This window comes from Oxyura jamaicensis, chromosome 2 (genome assembly GCF_011077185.1).
Source record: "Oxyura jamaicensis isolate SHBP4307 breed ruddy duck chromosome 2, BPBGC_Ojam_1.0, whole genome shotgun sequence".
Taxonomy (NCBI): Eukaryota; Metazoa; Chordata; class Aves; order Anseriformes; family Anatidae; genus Oxyura; species Oxyura jamaicensis.
The window spans coordinates 37,693,855-37,711,044 of record NC_048894.1 but is presented as its reverse complement, the minus strand read 5'-3'; the positions used below and the strand labels follow the sequence as shown (position 1 = coordinate 37,711,044).

The 17,190-nt window shown below is 35.2% G+C and overlaps 1 protein-coding gene across 7 annotated transcripts in view; it reads left to right on the top strand.

Annotated features, from left to right (window-relative positions):
- Positions 1-17,190, top strand: part of TBC1D5 (TBC1 domain family member 5) — a 319,441-nt gene that overhangs the window by 120,896 nt on the left and 181,355 nt on the right. For all 7 annotated transcript variants that reach the window (XM_035319859.1, XM_035319858.1, XM_035319860.1 and 4 more), the window contains one exon: positions 9,059-9,193. In XM_035319859.1, coding sequence (XP_035175750.1) covers positions 9,094-9,193 — 100 coding nt within the window. In that variant the 5' untranslated portion in view covers positions 9,059-9,093. Of the gene's footprint in view, positions 1-9,058; positions 9,194-17,190 lie in introns of those variants that run through there.

The following is a 17,190-nucleotide window of genomic DNA, read 5'->3' as shown; positions in this document are numbered from 1 at the left end:
CTACTTGTTCATGTCCTTTCCACCACAACTAATTCCTAACTGTTTGCTTCTCATCTTGTTTTTGTGTAGTTGGTTATGCTACCTAAGTCCAAGGACTTAACTGGTCTTGATTGAAATTGACTCTTTAGGCAGGATAGCTTCAACCCAGATGAAGTAACTGACCTGGTTCAATGCAGATGCTTATGCCAGTAGTGGGAAAGTGACACAGGGGTACCAAAGGTCGCTTAGGAGGAGAAGGATGGAACTTCCCGCTTTGAGGACAGTGCCAATTTAGTCAAAACTACTGTAGGAAATTGCCTTAAACTGAATTGTATCTGATGATTTGAAAAGAACTGATTTACCCGATCTCTAATACGTTCTTTTCTTGAGCTAGCCTGTGTATATTTTAAATGGTACTGTGTTAGCCATCTGATTTGCAATGGAATCGTTTAGCAAACACTTCTTTGATAGCTATCCCATTCCTTTAAATAACAGATCAAATCTTTTTTTTTTCTTTTTCCTACTGAATTGTGCCTGTATGCATGTTTACATGATAAAGAATGTTTAGTTCTTGTCCTTTGTGTTCCTTGTGAATTTCATATTATTTGTTCTTTGCCATTCTGATTTGACCATGTGACTTGGTGCTTGTATACACTCAGCATGCATTATTTGACCTATTTATTTTTTTTTTACTTAGAGTGCTTTCTACTTAAGTGTTGGGCCACTTACGGTTTATCCAAATTCCTGTCACTCCATCTTCTGTCGTTCTTCTGTATTGGATAGACTACATATAATATAAGAGGTTTCTTACAGAGTTGGCTAACTTACCTAGTTGCTGTCTTCCCTTGGTTTTGTTTTTTGCCTAATATATATATATATATATATATATATAAATTTATTGAAGTTTGCTTTGTTGAAATCTTGTTCCTTACATTACCAAGTTTTTTTCTACCTCCTTTCTTTCCTAAGAATCATGAACTTTGTGCTGCTAAGATGACGTTTATTGGAACTTCCCATCTTTCTGAGTTGATTTTTTACCTGTGTCTTGGAATCCAGTTCAGTTTAATCCAGTGACCTGTCTATCTGCTTTTTCCACCTGTTACTTCAAATCAAGACACAAACAAGTGAAATAAAAATTCCCTTTCACCAGCTTATTCCCAAAACCTACTGGACAGCCACTGTCCAACTAGGTTTCTTTTCCATTATGTCTTCTACAAGTGTTGTAGTCTTCCCTGTCACCATCTTTTATTATCCCTATTCTCAGCCTTCTACTTGATTGATTTCCAAGTAAATGCAGATAACTTCTGTTTACAAGGCACTGCGCTCACTCTTTTGACTGACATATTCTTTCTGAGCAAATAATACTCTTCTTTATTACTATTCTAGTAATGTGATTTATTTCGTTAAATCTTACTTGTTATGCCAATTAAGTTATAATTTTGATCATGTGTAAGGATTATCAGCTCTTCTTGTTTATTCCCTGTATTACCATTGTTAGTAAACAGACTGCTGCTATGTTACAAGATTGGCCTGGTGCCTCCTCTTTACCCTTCAAGGATTCTTTTATAAATAATGGTATCACCCATAGCTGTAGGCCCTCGTCAGAAGCACTGCTATTTGTACATTCTGTGGGGTTTACTCATCAGTCCATTAAATATTCTGTCATAGAAAATTCATCAAGTGGTCAACAAACCTCATTTCAAAGATGCTGCTCCACTTCATGCCAGAGCTCCTGCTACTGCTGTGCTGCTCCTCAGGGTAGCGCTTCTGTCAGAGGAACAAAACCTGCCATGCCCACACCCTGTCACCTCTAGGAGGAATCTTTCTCTATTTAAATTGTTGAAAATACAGCAATACAACATTTTCACATCTGCTGCTGAATGGTTTGAGCCTGGGGGTAGGAGGAGTGTTCAGTGTTAGGGCCTGTGTTCAGCTGTTGGCTTTGTGGGTTTTTGGTATTTTTTGTTTAAAATCAAATTTGGAACAAAGTTACTTTGGAACAAAGTAACATCCTCATTGTGGGGCTGTCACATAAACCTGCATAAAAAGTACACGTAGTTTGGTGTTGAGGGTTTGGGGTTTTATTTAGGAAGTTCTTGCTGTAAAATTGAAAGTGGTTTTGGATATTTTCTCCTATTCATTCATTAGTAGTAGTAGTATTAGATACGTAGTGCCAAACCTGAGCATATAACTGTAAAATTGGGAATTTATGTTGGTTGATGCTGTCTGTACTTCAGTTGCCATCCTTTCAATAAATATCAAATGTTACTATTCATAGGGTTACAGCTTAGGAACCAATGGGGTTGGCAGAGGACTATGGTTATTGAATATAGTGGTCAACATTACATAAGGTTTTCAATCCTCTCTAATTTATTTATTCTAGGCATTTCTTTCTTAATGAAACTAGGGTACCTTGCAAAGTCGTGTAGCCTCAAGAAAACCATAAGCTAGCAACTGTGTGAACTTGTTTCCTGCTTGTAACAAATATGTTGAAGACTTAATGCCTTCCAAAGTAAGAGAATATAACTAGGGATAGTTTTGTGGGTTTGCTTTCTGTTTTATTTTTGAACTCGTAACTTTAAAAAGTTTTTAACTATGATGTGAATTACCAAGAGAATACATTGTCATGATCCCCGGCTATTTATACTGTTTTTTCTCCCTGACATTTTAATTCACTGCTGAATTCATACTTTGCATGTTTAAGTACTGTTAAGACATGAAAGTTGTAGGGTTAAATCTGTAGACAGTGCTTTAAAGCTCCTATGATAATTGTTCTTAGGTATGTATTCCTTTACTGTGGCTCTTGAGACAGCTATTTAATAGACAACATTTGAATAATACAAATGTGCGGTTGGTAAAAATGGATTAGGGTTTCGGGGTGGTACCAATGGGTGATATTTAATATTGAATGACATGTATTAAGACAAATGCTTTTATATATAATTTATTTGGCATTGTAAATGCATTTATCTTGTGAGATACAGACCCCCTGTTGCCACATGAAGTATTCTGGAAAGGTTTGGAGTAAATAAATAATAAAACCACTTTGATATACAATCTAACAATATTAAATATTAAGACTTTCACATGATTGATTTTAATACTTAATTAACTTATTTAAAGTCCAATGTAACTCTGTTTTTGTATTAAAGATTAGACAGGCAGAAGTTAAAATGCAGGAAATGTTATTAAATGGGACAAAATTAATTGCATTTCATGATCATCAGACTCACTGGCTGTTAACCTGTCCATCAGTGACATGATCTTGTTTGTTTTGTTCTGGACCCCAGCTGATGTTAATTTTAATCTGCTTTTCCATGTCAGTCCATCTTTATGTTTGCATCATTCTATTTTAATGATATATAATCTGATACATTTTATAAAAGAAAACAGACTTGCTCTATGCTAGTCAAAGTTCGTCAAGTTGTGCACTTTCTTCAGAGTTAGTGAACATTCCTCCTTCAGCATGTGGCTGCAGAAAGTGGTAACAACCTATGCAAGTGGCTGAGTAGCATCCCTGCTGGGCTTGATCCTAGCTACTTTTAACCCAGGCACTTGATCTTCTGTATTTAAATGGAGATGGTGGTAATAAAGGGTTGTATGGTCTGTAAGAAGTGGTCTCAAATGATGGAGAGCAGAAGAGCTCAGTGCTGTGAGAGCTTGGTTTATGTGGCCTTAGTGAAAGTCGCTCCTAAAGCAAAGAATGGGTGGAACAGAATTTTCAAAAATGTCTGTTAGTGTGTGTCCTTCTAATTAAAGTACCCAACTTGAACAAAATGGTCCTCATATTTCAAAGTTCATGCTCAGCAGTGTCTCCTGCTCAGCCTTCTATTCAGAGAAAGGATTGTGTTTTATTTTTGTTGTTGTTTGGGTTTTGTTTCTTTTGTTTTGTTTTTTGTTTTTTCTTCTCTCCCCCCCTCGTTTAGAAGGATTCACTTAAGACCTAGGAGAATTGGCCAATAAAGCAAACTTAGGGTCTGGAACTGTTTCTAGATCATTTACAAGTCATGTGTATTTCATTGCTTGAAATATACACAATGCATGTTTATTCTGCTAATATTTAGTTCCATATTTACTTTAATATTTTTTTTTTTTTTTTGCATTCTGGAGAGTACTCGCTTCTGCGTGCTAACATGCTTGATTACTTCATAAGCTGCAAATGAGGGGCAGAATTGTGAACCCTCATAACATGATGCTGTCAAACTTAACAAAACATGCATAAGACCATTACGACATCAGACATTTGCTTTTAGTCAGGTCATTTTAATCAATTTGACTTCATAGGGCAGCTAATTTATCACTTAGCTAAACAAGTATTTCCTCTACTTGTCATCAATTTAAGTAATTAAAATGGTAAACTTTGCTATATGCCATAAAATAAAGGCCCAAAGATAACGTGGAGAAGGTGGATGATACAGTCTAATAGAATGAATACAAAGTGTTATTTAAATACTTTTCTACACTTCAGTAGTTCTCAGAAATGTCGTATTCCAGTATCATTGCTGGTATTGATATATACCAATATAGCATATCCAATATTAAAAAGCATTGTTTGGTTTCTTCCTCCAAGATAGGACATTCCGTTCTTCCTTTCTTCAAGTGTTAAAAGCTTTACCTTTTTGCTTGATTGGGGATAACAGGATGTCAGAAAGCAAGAGTGGGGTAAGTTTTCAGGAACGTACCTTGTTTGTTCAAATAATCCTGCAGTCCTGGCCATATACCTTCTTGGTTTTCCTAAGAGTGGTTTCAGGTTGCACAGGAAGCTGGAGACTTGTTTTGGAATTTGTGCTATTCTACCCTAGTCTTAAGGACCTTGTCCAGCCTGCAGTTCCTGTCCTTTCAGTTCACCACCAGGTTTTCCAGAGAAAATGGTCATCATAAATGCTCAGGATTTCCCACTTCTGTTTTACCTATTCAGTTGTACCTTCTAAATACTTTTTGTGAGACTGATTATGTGTTCTAATTTTGCCCAAACAATATGAATGTTCTTCACTAAATAACATATAGATTTGATTTGGTGTGTTTTGTGCGCGTAGTTTGAATAAATCATTTTTAAAGTTCCATATAAACACTGATGATTAATGGAAACGTTAGAGGTGTTTAAAAAAAAAAGAATTTGTTTAGTAACTATTTTAGAAACAATGCATGTTATCCATATTCATTTCAATATCTGCTGCAAGTGGAGGTAAATGGATGTCTTATGGCTTGAAATGAAGTACGGTGTTTGTGTTCAGATTGTGATATGTTGTTTATGAAACACTGATTTTAAATTCACAATTATTTTCTATATTAGGGTAGTCTTGTATTTTGCTTTTGTGGTAGTAAACAGTCTCACTGCTAGAAGTACTCCACAAAGTTTGGTTTTATTTTGAACTTGTAAACTTCTATTTGAACATTCATTACAATCAGTTTATTACATGAGCATTTTTTATAATCATATTACAGATGACTCTGCTCTTTTGTTCTCTTCTGGTTGTAGTGATGTCCTTTTATGTTTGTGTAATACATGACTTTGCCATGTTTTGCCCAGCTCCAGTCCAGATGGCTGGTGCTTCACTGGTGCTTCAGCTAAAGATAGAGCAGATCTCACATAGGCTTTTGCCTTTGTCTTGTATTTCTAGCTAGCAGATAATAAATAGAACAGGTACTTGATCTCTGATATGCGGAAGGAGGTTGTTACAAGGTGGAAATCAGTAAGGTGGATATTTTATCATCTATGACTTTGAAGGAGGCCATGTGGAGAGAGTGTGATGCGTTACAAGCCAGTATCTCCTCAGCGTCCTTTTCACATCCAATGGAGTTCTGAATTTGTATTTTTAAGCCCATCTTTTGTGGGATTTTTGATGTCTCCATTGAGAACCTGGGTTGACAGGTGACAGATGTACGGACAGGCTGCCTTTTCTAGTGCTGACAACCACACTGGGTTAATTCACTGGGGGTGTTGGTCCAGGAGGAGCTGCCCTGCGGAACTCTCCGCAGTGGAGGTATCACACAGCACCGGGCCCTGCCCTGCTCTCACTTTCAGGGAGCGTAGCCAAACACTGAGCTTACGTGCCTTGGCCTCATGCATGGATTCGTGTCTCTTTTAATTCCCCTAAACTAGATAAATGTTTCATATGCAGCCCTAATTATTTTTGCATGTATATTAAAGAATAGTAGAACTCCCAGCACTGGGAAGGTTGCCTGGTCTCTTGTTGTTTTTTTTTAGCCCTTCATCTTTGGAGAAAAATGGTAGGAGTAGATAACAGAATCACTGCTAGCTTGACTGAGATTCAAGGTAGGCAGTATCAAGTCTTAGAGGCTAATAATTGAACTTCAGATGATTTTAATAACGTTTTTATTGTTTCTTACTGAAAAAGCTTTTAACTTGCATCTTATTTAATATAAACAATATGTTACAGGCCATTACAAATCAACCACAAACCTGTAAAGAATTAATCTTTCTTAGAGTAAGATCCCAAGAGTAATCATAATTATTTAATAGTTTCCTTTGTCCTTTGTTAGGAGAGCTGAAAAGAACATAAGTATAAAACTATAAAGAAAATTCTGTGGACTATGGAGTAACAAGACTAATAGTTAGTGATATTTTTTTGGAAAACTGATCAAATGTATCCATAAGCAAACACAAATAACTGATTAAATCACTGTGTGAGTATCAAGGAAGTATTTTCAGATGTCTAAAACTGTTCTAACAGTCTGTAAAGTAAATTGTGGCTCTTGTATGTTGTAAGGGCATGGCACTTGGGGAGAATTTTTTTTTTTAAAAAAAGGTAGAAATAGAAAAGAATGTAGGAGAACGAACTTACTAGAGCCAATTTCATACTTTGTTACTGATATAAGAAAATGTTAGTCCAAAGCACATTGTGTTTTAATGAAGTGGTGGCTGCTAAAACTGCAAAGGCCAACAATGTGGTTTTGAGCCTGGTTCTCAATTTGAAAGGCTATCCAAGTTGTGCCTTGTTCAGATATGGTCTGAAGGATCATAACAATAAAAAGTTAAACTCTGCCAGGACAGTATAAATAAACTTGTAAGCCTTACAACGACAAAGTCAAAAGGTCAGTAAGAAAGCTAGTAACAATGATACAGCAAAAAAGAACAGGAGCAGCAACTAAAATTCCAACAGGAGAAAATTGTAAACACCCCTTTCTACATTTTTTTTAAAGTAAAATCATTTTTAATTCAAATTTTCATTCATCTATATAAAGTATCAGGTAGCTACAAACATCTGTCTATAATATGTATCCACAAGACTGCAGGTAAACATCAAAATGTTTAAGTGGCTAGCAAGTTTGTAAACATTTTTCTTCAAGTTATCATTTATGTGTTTTCTATGATCATGGTTATTAGCAAATCACATAAACACATGAAGTGTACTTGCGCTCGTAATACTTTTTTTTTTTTGGACTTAGTACAAAGAATCATTCAAGGCCATGCTGTGTTTATGGTGCATTTTCTCTGAGGCCGTGATATTTTGTTTGTAATAATTTGACATAAACTTGTACCACTGCAAAAGCCAGCAGTCTTGCCTTCCCTCAGTGTCTGGCTGCTTGTTCCTAAGAGCTTCAGAAGGTCTTTTCTAGCTAAGCAGTAGTGAGAGAGGTGGTGTGATCATTTCAGCACCATGCTAACACGGCTGCCATGGCAAATGAGGGACAAAACCCAAACGGTGCATTGGTTTGAAGGTAATGCCTACCAGTGCTCCAGCTAGCTTTGTATCTTATTTATTGCATTTTTCACATAACATCGTAGGACAATGAAGCTGATGAATAGGTTATAAAACTAGAAAAGTCTTAAGAATCCCAGTCACTTTCCATTTATCGGTGATAAACTTAAGGTACTAAGCATACATGTCCAATGCCTTGTAATAGCCAAAGGAAGAGCATCACTGAAGTGATTTCTGAATTGGTAATATACCAATCCTGATTCGTACACACCTCTTTGTGTTTGTCTTTTTATATTTATTTGGAAATACAATTTTCTTGGAGTTAGAAAGTTAAGATACTGTAAACTAAGCATTTACAGTAAGTGATATTTAAAAGTCAGATGGCAGACATAGGTAGCTAATTACTTTGCTTGGGCAAATCAAACCTATTTGGCTGTCATAGTTCTGTGTTGCTCCATCTCTTTCAGGCTGTTAATAAATTATTGTACAGTGACCAGAATGTAGTCTTGACAAATGTACTCTTGCACTATGTTAATGCACTGGAAAGGTCATTTCTCTGTCTTGCTGCTCTGACCATAACACTATCTGCTTTTTACCTCTATTGGCATTTTCTTATTCATTGCAGCAAATATTAGCTTGAAACATTCTTCACATGAACTTCTACCATCGTTTTTTTTTCACTTGTGTGATATTGATTGGAATTCCATTTAATGATGAACCCAGATCACCCACGTGCTGGGCTTTCATTTACATACTTTCTCTCCTTTTGTACTTAATTTTGGAAGAACTTCTTTATAAATATTCACTAACCAGCTGATTCTTCAAATGCTTCTTTAACACCACCTTTCTAGAAACATAACATAAGTCTCAATAAAACTGAAATCACCCATCATACTGATCAATATTGTCCCGTTCTTTTTTTGCATGTTTGCATCCCTCTGCCTGTTGTCTCATATTTGACTCAAGGTTTCTGAAATATAAGTGGTTAAAAGAGAGATTTTTTCTAGAGTGAGGTGTCGTGAGTCTAGAAGGGTCTTATCTCAGCTTTGCTTTATAACTTTCATTGTTGCCAAGGACTAAGCATCAATTTTCCCTAGAATCAGAATAAAAGGGACTAACATCAGACTAAAAGCTGGAAAAGGAAGGAAAGACATTCCTACCCCAATGCACAGTCCTTTGAAACCGTATGTGTATTTTACTTGCAGTGTGATTGTCAGGAGGTACTGTAACAATTCTTTTGGACTCCAAATAATAAAACATTTGAATGGAAATACCATTATTCTGCTATTCGACATCTAATGGTGATGTTTTGTCTGAAAAAAAAAGGAAAGGTTTTAAGCATTTTCAATATTGACTTGTGTGATTGCAAAATAGCTAAAGAAACACTGAGTGTTTGTTTTTCTGTTTTTCCTCAGATAAATATCCTTCGGTGGAAATTACTCTTGCCAGTATGTATCATTCTGTGTCTGAAACTAGTCACCCTTTGCAAACAGAGGAACAAGAAATAGGCATTGATCCCTTGCAGAGTTATTTGAACAAACCAGAGGAAGGTGAGTTTTGTAATTTTTTTAAAACTTTATACATAGAAACCTTACATAAGTGTGTCATGGTAACTGTACCTGTCATAATTTGTTTAATTCTCTCAAGGAAGTTGAACAGGGCAACTTAAAGAACATTTCACAGAGTGTGTGTAGAGCACTCTGACACTAATGAAAACCACAAAAAGTCAACTTTCAATTACAGACAGAAACATTAGCCAAATGTTTAATGCGCTGTCATCCTTTTTTAATCATAAACCAAACACTGACTTCAGCATAAGAATATTGAAATGCAGCATGGCTTTATGTTACGTTCTGAAACATGGGCTCTTTTGCATTGCTTTGCTTCTAGAGTTTTTCTATTTTACTTTTTTTTTTTCTTTAATACTGTGATAAAGCTCAAAGTATTATTTTAGAGAAGATTATATAAATATAAAAAGGCAAAAATTCCAAGTCTTGTTTGACTCACTTTCTTCAAATAAGAAAATCTTAAAATATTCTAATTGAAAAAAATCCTGGAAGTCGAGGTCAGCTGTATGAATGGGCTCTAAAGGTAGAAATTACTTTACAACCCTAAGTAAATTAATTAAATGCAGTATTTGGAAGACTCTTAATGAACAGTGAGAGCAAGCTGCTTGCATAATGCAAGCTGCTTGCATGTCTGTGTTGCTTGTCTTCTCTACTTATTTGCTAGTAGTGACAGTATAGTTGGTTCGAAGAAAGCGATAAGCTTAACAAGAAGCTGAGATCCTTGTCATGAAAACATTCCTCAAGTACTCAGTTATACACAATGGCACCTTAACTACCTGTAATTTTCCAGTCATTGAACACATGTACCAGGAGGGCAAAATAAAAAATTTATTTTAAATTACAGAGTTGAAACAACTTTGTCACATTTCTTAAGTCCCTCACCCATATCAGCCATTCTGTGTGGGTGTATCTGTCTATAAATCTTATGTTTACCAGTGCTTATTAATAAAGCTACGTCAAGTTTTGCTTAGCCAGGTTTATTACTTTGGTTTATAGGAAGCTGTTATTTTACTTCAAAATATATTAGTAAAGCTTCATAGTTCCTTTGAATTAATTTTTTTCATTTTTTTCTTCATTGCTTTACAAAGCTTTTTCAGTATTAAAAAATGAGAATGAACATCTAGGAGGAAGTGTTTAAAAACCTGATGATTAGATGAAATAGCGTTTCCAGGTCAGTGTTCCTCCTCTATTATATTTGACATCTTAATGATACGGAGGCATTTTAGTTTGATAAACTAAAAGGATTTTTGTATGTATTTTTAGAAACTGAAAATAACCATTTTCCAGAGGAAATATAGCTTGCTTCTAGTCTACACCAATCAAGAAAGATAAGCTTTTTCTATTTTTTTTTCCCTAAAAAATATTGGTAATTCTCTCCACTCTATTTCAAGGAAAATCAAGATTTTTACCCTGTTAAAAAGCACAGTAAATTAATTTTACCCTTTATTGTGCCCAGAAGCGATTAGTTACCTTGACTGAAAAGGTTTCTCATTTTTATCCCAACCTTAACATTTCTGACATACAAAGTTATTAGTATTGAATTGATGTTTAAAAGTGCCATTAATTCATTTACCCCAAATGTTCATTAACAATGTAAATGTATGCTGATGTTCTATGAGACAAGGAAGTGACTAATGACTCTTCGCACTAACAACACTTAAAATGAATAGAAACTTTAGATAGCTAATCTTGAAGTAATCAAGACCCTCATTCAGCTTGGCATCTCTGTATGCTCTAAAACAGCTGTCAACTGTTAAAAATATATACACAACACCACATACGCACATGCGAAGATAAAGATATGTAAATACATGGTTCCCCAAGTCATAAAGGTTACCAACTATGGTACATTTTTTATGTGCTATCTATGTAAATATTTTATATAAAGCATCCATTTCATCTTCGTAATTTTTTTCTGAGACACATACTGCATTTTAATTTGAAACTTTATATATCCAAAATAAGTCTTTGAATTTTTAATATTTAATTTTACGTAAAGGATATGTTTAGGCAGTGCTAGGTCTTTGGATGTCAAAGTATACAGTCATTCCTGTCCATCCAGCCTGGTTAGAAGTTCAGAATAAAGAAGCAATTGGTGTTTTGCAAATTAAGTATCTAACTCATGAAACAAACTATAAATTGGATGGAGAATTAACATAATTCATATTGAAATATACATATATGTAGCCTTTATTCCTTCTACCTATCCAATTTTCTATCAGTAGATCTGCAGCACACTAGAAAATTGTGAGAGTCCTTTATCTCATTGAAGAAAAATCTGAAAACCCTCTTAAAAATACTATAGGATGCTTTGGGAAGATGAAACTATTTCCTAAATACAGAGAAGATCTTGCAAAGTAGAAGTCGCTTAAATGTAGTAGAGGTTTCCAGTATTTGAAAGGTGTATGTGAACAAACAAACTAATGCTTTAGTTAGGATAAATTAATTGTTGGGACAGGTAGGTAAAGAAGCATTTTAGAATAGATGTTCCTGAATTTCATTGTCTACACTAAAATATTTCAAGCCTGAATGTTTTTCAACTCAAGTTTCAGGTGATAAACAGAATCTGTTTGGTGATCTGTAGAGATTACAATGCAAGATACATCTTGTTCCATCTTCGAGCATTCTGTATCATGTACCATAGTTTCCAAGAGAGATGGCCCATTAGTTGGAGATGTTCTGTGTAATATTTTGGAATATCAGGACATGCAAATTGTTTTATGAAGCTGAGCTGAATGCTTAAAGGATTACCTTGGAGGTGAATTTACAGAAGTCTTCACTGAGATGAGACATGTCACTGATAAGTATGTTGAAAATAAGTATTTAATAATAGAGCTAGTCAGATTTGCTAATGCACAGGGAGGACTGTATTTTTAGTATGTTTAGCTGATATTAAAGCTTGATGGAGAATTGTGAAATACAATGTCACGTTGGAGTTTCAAAATTGTCTCCCATGGCTTTCTCAGAAATCTTGGAAGTACATGGATTGTTGTTCAGCTGGTTGGGAAACCATATAGACTAGGTTTTATTTGTTGGCTGTCAGCTTGAAAGGACATATTGGATGGAATTCCGCAAATATGTTGAGTCTAGTAGTATTTAATGCTTTCATTAAAATCTCAGTGAAGTTACAGAGATCAAACGTGTTTTGTTTAGAACAGGGTTGTTAGCCTGATGGAGGACAGACATACAATTCAAAGTATTCTTCAGATTTTTGAGAAGTGACCTGAGAGGAATAAGACATGGTTCAGTAGGAGTAGCTGTAAGGCTTGATGTTGCAAATACTAGGCAGGAGACAATTATCTAGCTGAACAAATAAAAATAAAGCACTACAGATGAGCTAAGTATCATATAGAGAAAGATCTGGGTGGTCACAGCAATCCAAAATTTTGTGCATCTGAGGATCTTTGAATCTTGAGTTATGAATAGTCACGAGAATGTGCTTGTTGGCAGTTTTACAGTGTCAGAATAGGTTGTTAGTAACTAACAGTCAAGACCTTTCTTCTTCTCCTTTAATATTTGAAGTATTCAAAAAAAAAAACACAATACAATAAGATATTATTTCAGTCTTTTTTTCCGATGGTTGATTTGGCTTATATTGTTTTCTGTATGTCTGATTTTTTTTTCCAAGATAGAAAAATGAATGTTATTTGTATATATGCACTCATACATGCTTTTTTAACAACTAGTACTAATTATGAGACTGGAATTCACACTTCTGCAGTCTCATAATTCAAAGGTAAGATTTTAGTTCTTTTAGGAAAACTCTACTTTCAATTATAACTTCTGGATCTGGCTATATTGCCATTTACATGCATGTATGTATACATGCCTTTTTTTCTTTTAATTATAAGTTGGTTTTATTGTACTACTTTTTCTGTTCGAAAAACATTCATGATATCGTTCATTCTATTCTAATAATAATTTTGAATGACTCTCTTTTAAGTAGGGCTCTTTATCAGACTGACATGAATCACATCTTTTTGTCTCCAGCAGGCACTTTATAAACAATGAATACATGAAGAGAAATTTCAGAAACTTTGCACTTCTGCTTTCTCACTGTGTGCTGCATCTAACAAGTATTTTGTTCATTTCCAAATGCTCAAGATTTATATTACATTGAAACAAGATATCTAGGGTAGCTGTTTCTGAGCTGCAGTAGTTTTTTACTCTAAGTTATGGGACTCACCACATTCTGACATAAGTTTTGAATAATGTAGTAGGTAGTATTCCCATTTCATTCATGTAAGGAGAAAGTTGATCCTCTAAGGACAGACTGGAACAATGCATTTAATACTCTTCAATTTAATTTGTTCAATATCACAATTAATACAATTAAGGTCACTTGAAATGAAACTATTAAGGAATTGGGTAATTTACTTTAACAATGTCAATGTGTTCTCACAATTACATTTGCTTTAATTAGTGTACAAGCTATTATTTAATAGCATACTTCACACAGAAAAATGTAATGTATTCTTTGTTCTTTATGGAAGAAAAGGGGAAACATTTAATGGGCCTGATTGTTTGGGGTTTGGAGATTTGGGGGATATATTTCTTGTCTAAAAGATATATCTAATGGTGAGAACACTGGCTGACATAGCTGAAAGGACAAAGGTAACTACTGGAGTGTCTGACTGAAACGAATCTAGTTGAGATAGATCAGTTGCCCATATCTTACTTACCATTGCATCCCTCTTGATTCTCAAGCTGTCGTGAAAAAATGTAAAATGGTAAAAGAGCATTCATACTCCCATTTTGACCTTATTCTGCGTATTTCCATTGGTCCTCATTTGAGAATTTTGCTATTCTGGTACTAACCACATGACACTGATTTCTAGAAATTTGTACCATATAGAACTATACCTTATGTGGTAGTTTGAGAAACCCGGCTTAAATCAGTGTTACACAGAAAACAAGAGGGGAATGAAATAACAGTGCTCACCTTTTGTGGACCTAATAGGACCCATATGCTGTCAAACAATTTCCCCAAATCTTAAGCGTAATTCACATAAGGCTATTTTGGGCTTGGCTTTTCCATTAAAGGCACAGGTGTAAATATTGGGTTTTCTAGAGAGGAAAGAGATGCTAGATGCTAGAGAGGGAAGAGCTTTCTTTACTCTGGTTTGCTTTGTATTACAAGAATAAGAACAAGAAAGGTTTGTGGTGTGTTTTTTTTTCTCTACATCTTCAAGCACTATATGCTAACATAACAAGCATTTTAATATTCATTTATTAATAATAACTACTGTTTATCTTGCTTTCAAGTGAACAACAACATGGTTGTAGTGACAAAGGCTATTGGAGCAATGCAGTATGTCTGGAGCTAACTCAGCCTGTCACTAGCTTCTTCCATAGGACTTCTCATTTTCTCTTTTGTTTTTTTGTCCTAGAAAAATATTAAGTGATCAGATAACAAAGAAACTATGCATGTTTAAATATATTTAAAATTATCTGAAAATATCTAGCACTTAGTACATGTTTTCCTTTAAAGATTCCAGGATTTAACTGTAGAGTTGCTATTAGGCAGGTGTAGACCGTATTGCATGCCCTAAGTGATGTGAGTCAAGTAACAGCTTTAAAGTAGAAGGCCTCAAACTCATGTTCTGCCCAGGCCTATCGATCCAGAGGGCTTATAGATGAGCCCAAGGTTGCTCTGCAGGCTGCTGGGCTGCTCAGCTCGAACAGTCACGTGTCACCATGCCCTCCGTAAAAGAACATAGTGAGATGTGGGCCCTTTGGTTCAAATCCCTTGCTGCAAATGCATATGTAGGAACTGGGGGAGTGTTTTAAATGACTTCAGCTATGGCAGCATATGTGAATAGCTGGCACAGTCCTGTGGCTTATGAGGATCCAGGTTCTGACTTTTCTCTCTGGAATTGGTAGTTCCATTTCTTTGGGTGGCTTTGTGTGAGTTGCACACTACGTTAATTCCAGTTTGGAGGTTATAATGGGGCATGGGTAACTGGCACAAGCATCCTGCAGGGAACTTGTGGTCAGTGGCTTATAAGGTGGATATTAGAAAAGACCTTTTCATTTGGTGGTGTCTGATGATCTAGGTGAAATCTGGACTGCTCTTCTTGAAAAATCTCCTCAGAATTGGTAAATGACAGTAATACCTAGGTCACTAATGGCACGGGCACTTCACCTCTTCTCCCTCATGTCAGCTGGGAGTTTGGAATTCTTTCCAGATATAATCCTGCCCAAATACTGGCATAAATGACTTATCAGCCTCATCGTTGTGGTAAATCCTTGTGACCTTACTATGGGAAATGATGATTTTGGTGTTTCTTTTTGTTCTTTTCCTAGTTTCTCCCATATCCAGGTTAAAGTCCAACTAGTTGGCTCTCATCTTGACGCCTAGTATACCTATAGTATAATATATGTGTGATAAAAAGCAAATGTGTAATAAAAGCAAATGATGCAAGTTGAATGAAAAAGGAAGATTTAAAAATAAATAAATAAATAAATTTGATATGGCTATTGGGGCTTAAAATACCAAGTGGAAATTTCCATTTTAACTATAGTAGCCTCCCAAACAGCATTAAAACAGAAGAATTTTTTCGGTAAGAACTCTGTAAATATAATGTGATAACTACCTTGTTATTAGAAGTTGTATAGAAGCCAGTGATGAGACTTAAATAATTCTTTGAATATTTTACTCAGACTTGATACAAAAATATAATGAAGGTTAGTACATGTAAACACCTCACATATTAAGTGTTCTATGCAATGATCAAATTATGTTAAATGGCTGTATCTCCTACATATGGAAAAGGAAGATTCTCTTAATTTAAAAAAATTGAACTGTAGAAGTTTGATTTTCCTCGTGTATGTATAATAAAAGACTAGTAAATCAGAATTCTAGCTGAGGCCAGCATGATTGGTACAGGATAATAATCAAATGTGTGTGTTCACTTCTGTCCTTATGTACAGAAGACTGTAATTTACAAAGCAGTCTGTAAAATGTATGCAGTTAGCTGATGTTACAGACCCCTGTACCTGAGATTAAATGTACGTTAAAACATTTTGAAAGATTTTAACTGCCACGGATTTGATTGTATTAGAAATTGATTACTCTATGTAACAGAAAAATGTCAGCATAAATAGAATCTTTCCTGTCTTTCATAGGTGTGGACGCTTGTAAAGATCTGGAATTCCTTCTTTTAGAAAGTGAAGTGTTTGACCTACTTTCACTGAAGTGATACCACCCTACTATATTGCAAAGCTTCAGTTTTAGGCTTCCTATTAACTAATAAGCCTTATTCTTCAGCCACCTTGGATACACCTGTCATTGTCCTCTTTGTACATGCAAAGCTGAGGTGTGTGGAAGGGGAGAGGAATAAAGTACTGTCATACTAGATAGTTTCTTGCCACTTAAAATAAGTAAGATGTGTATTATTTATTGACAGTCTGGCCTTTTAACAAAGAAAAATAGGCCTATGCTTAGGTTGCCACTGCTACAAACGAAACAGCTGATACCTTAATGAACAACATACTGAGGGCCATCCAGGACATAAGGCAAATTAAGCAGGTTACAAACTGCATATCTTCTATTTCGATATAGGAGATCTCCCCAGCTCTGACAATTAGCTCTACTGATCAGGCAAGCAGACAGACAGAAACAGAAGGAGGCCATTTGTATCAATTTGAGGAACAGAACTAGTAATGAAGTAAAATATCCGTAGCAAGTATTTTCACCTCCGCGTTGGAACCGATATTTCTAACTGCTGGTTTCATCTTCACAATAACAAATACATAAATATGTGCTGTTTAACAAAAGCTTATTTTCTGTTGTTTACAAATTGAGAGCAAAGGAATAATAATACTTCTAACCCACAGGGTTTTTAAAAAGGAGAAAACATTTTCTGGACATACAAACAAATATGAATCTTGGTAACCTGACAGCTTTGTTTAAACGTTGAATTTGAGTTTCCTTTCATGAAAATCTTTTCAAAGTACAGCAATTCAGCTGTGAAAAC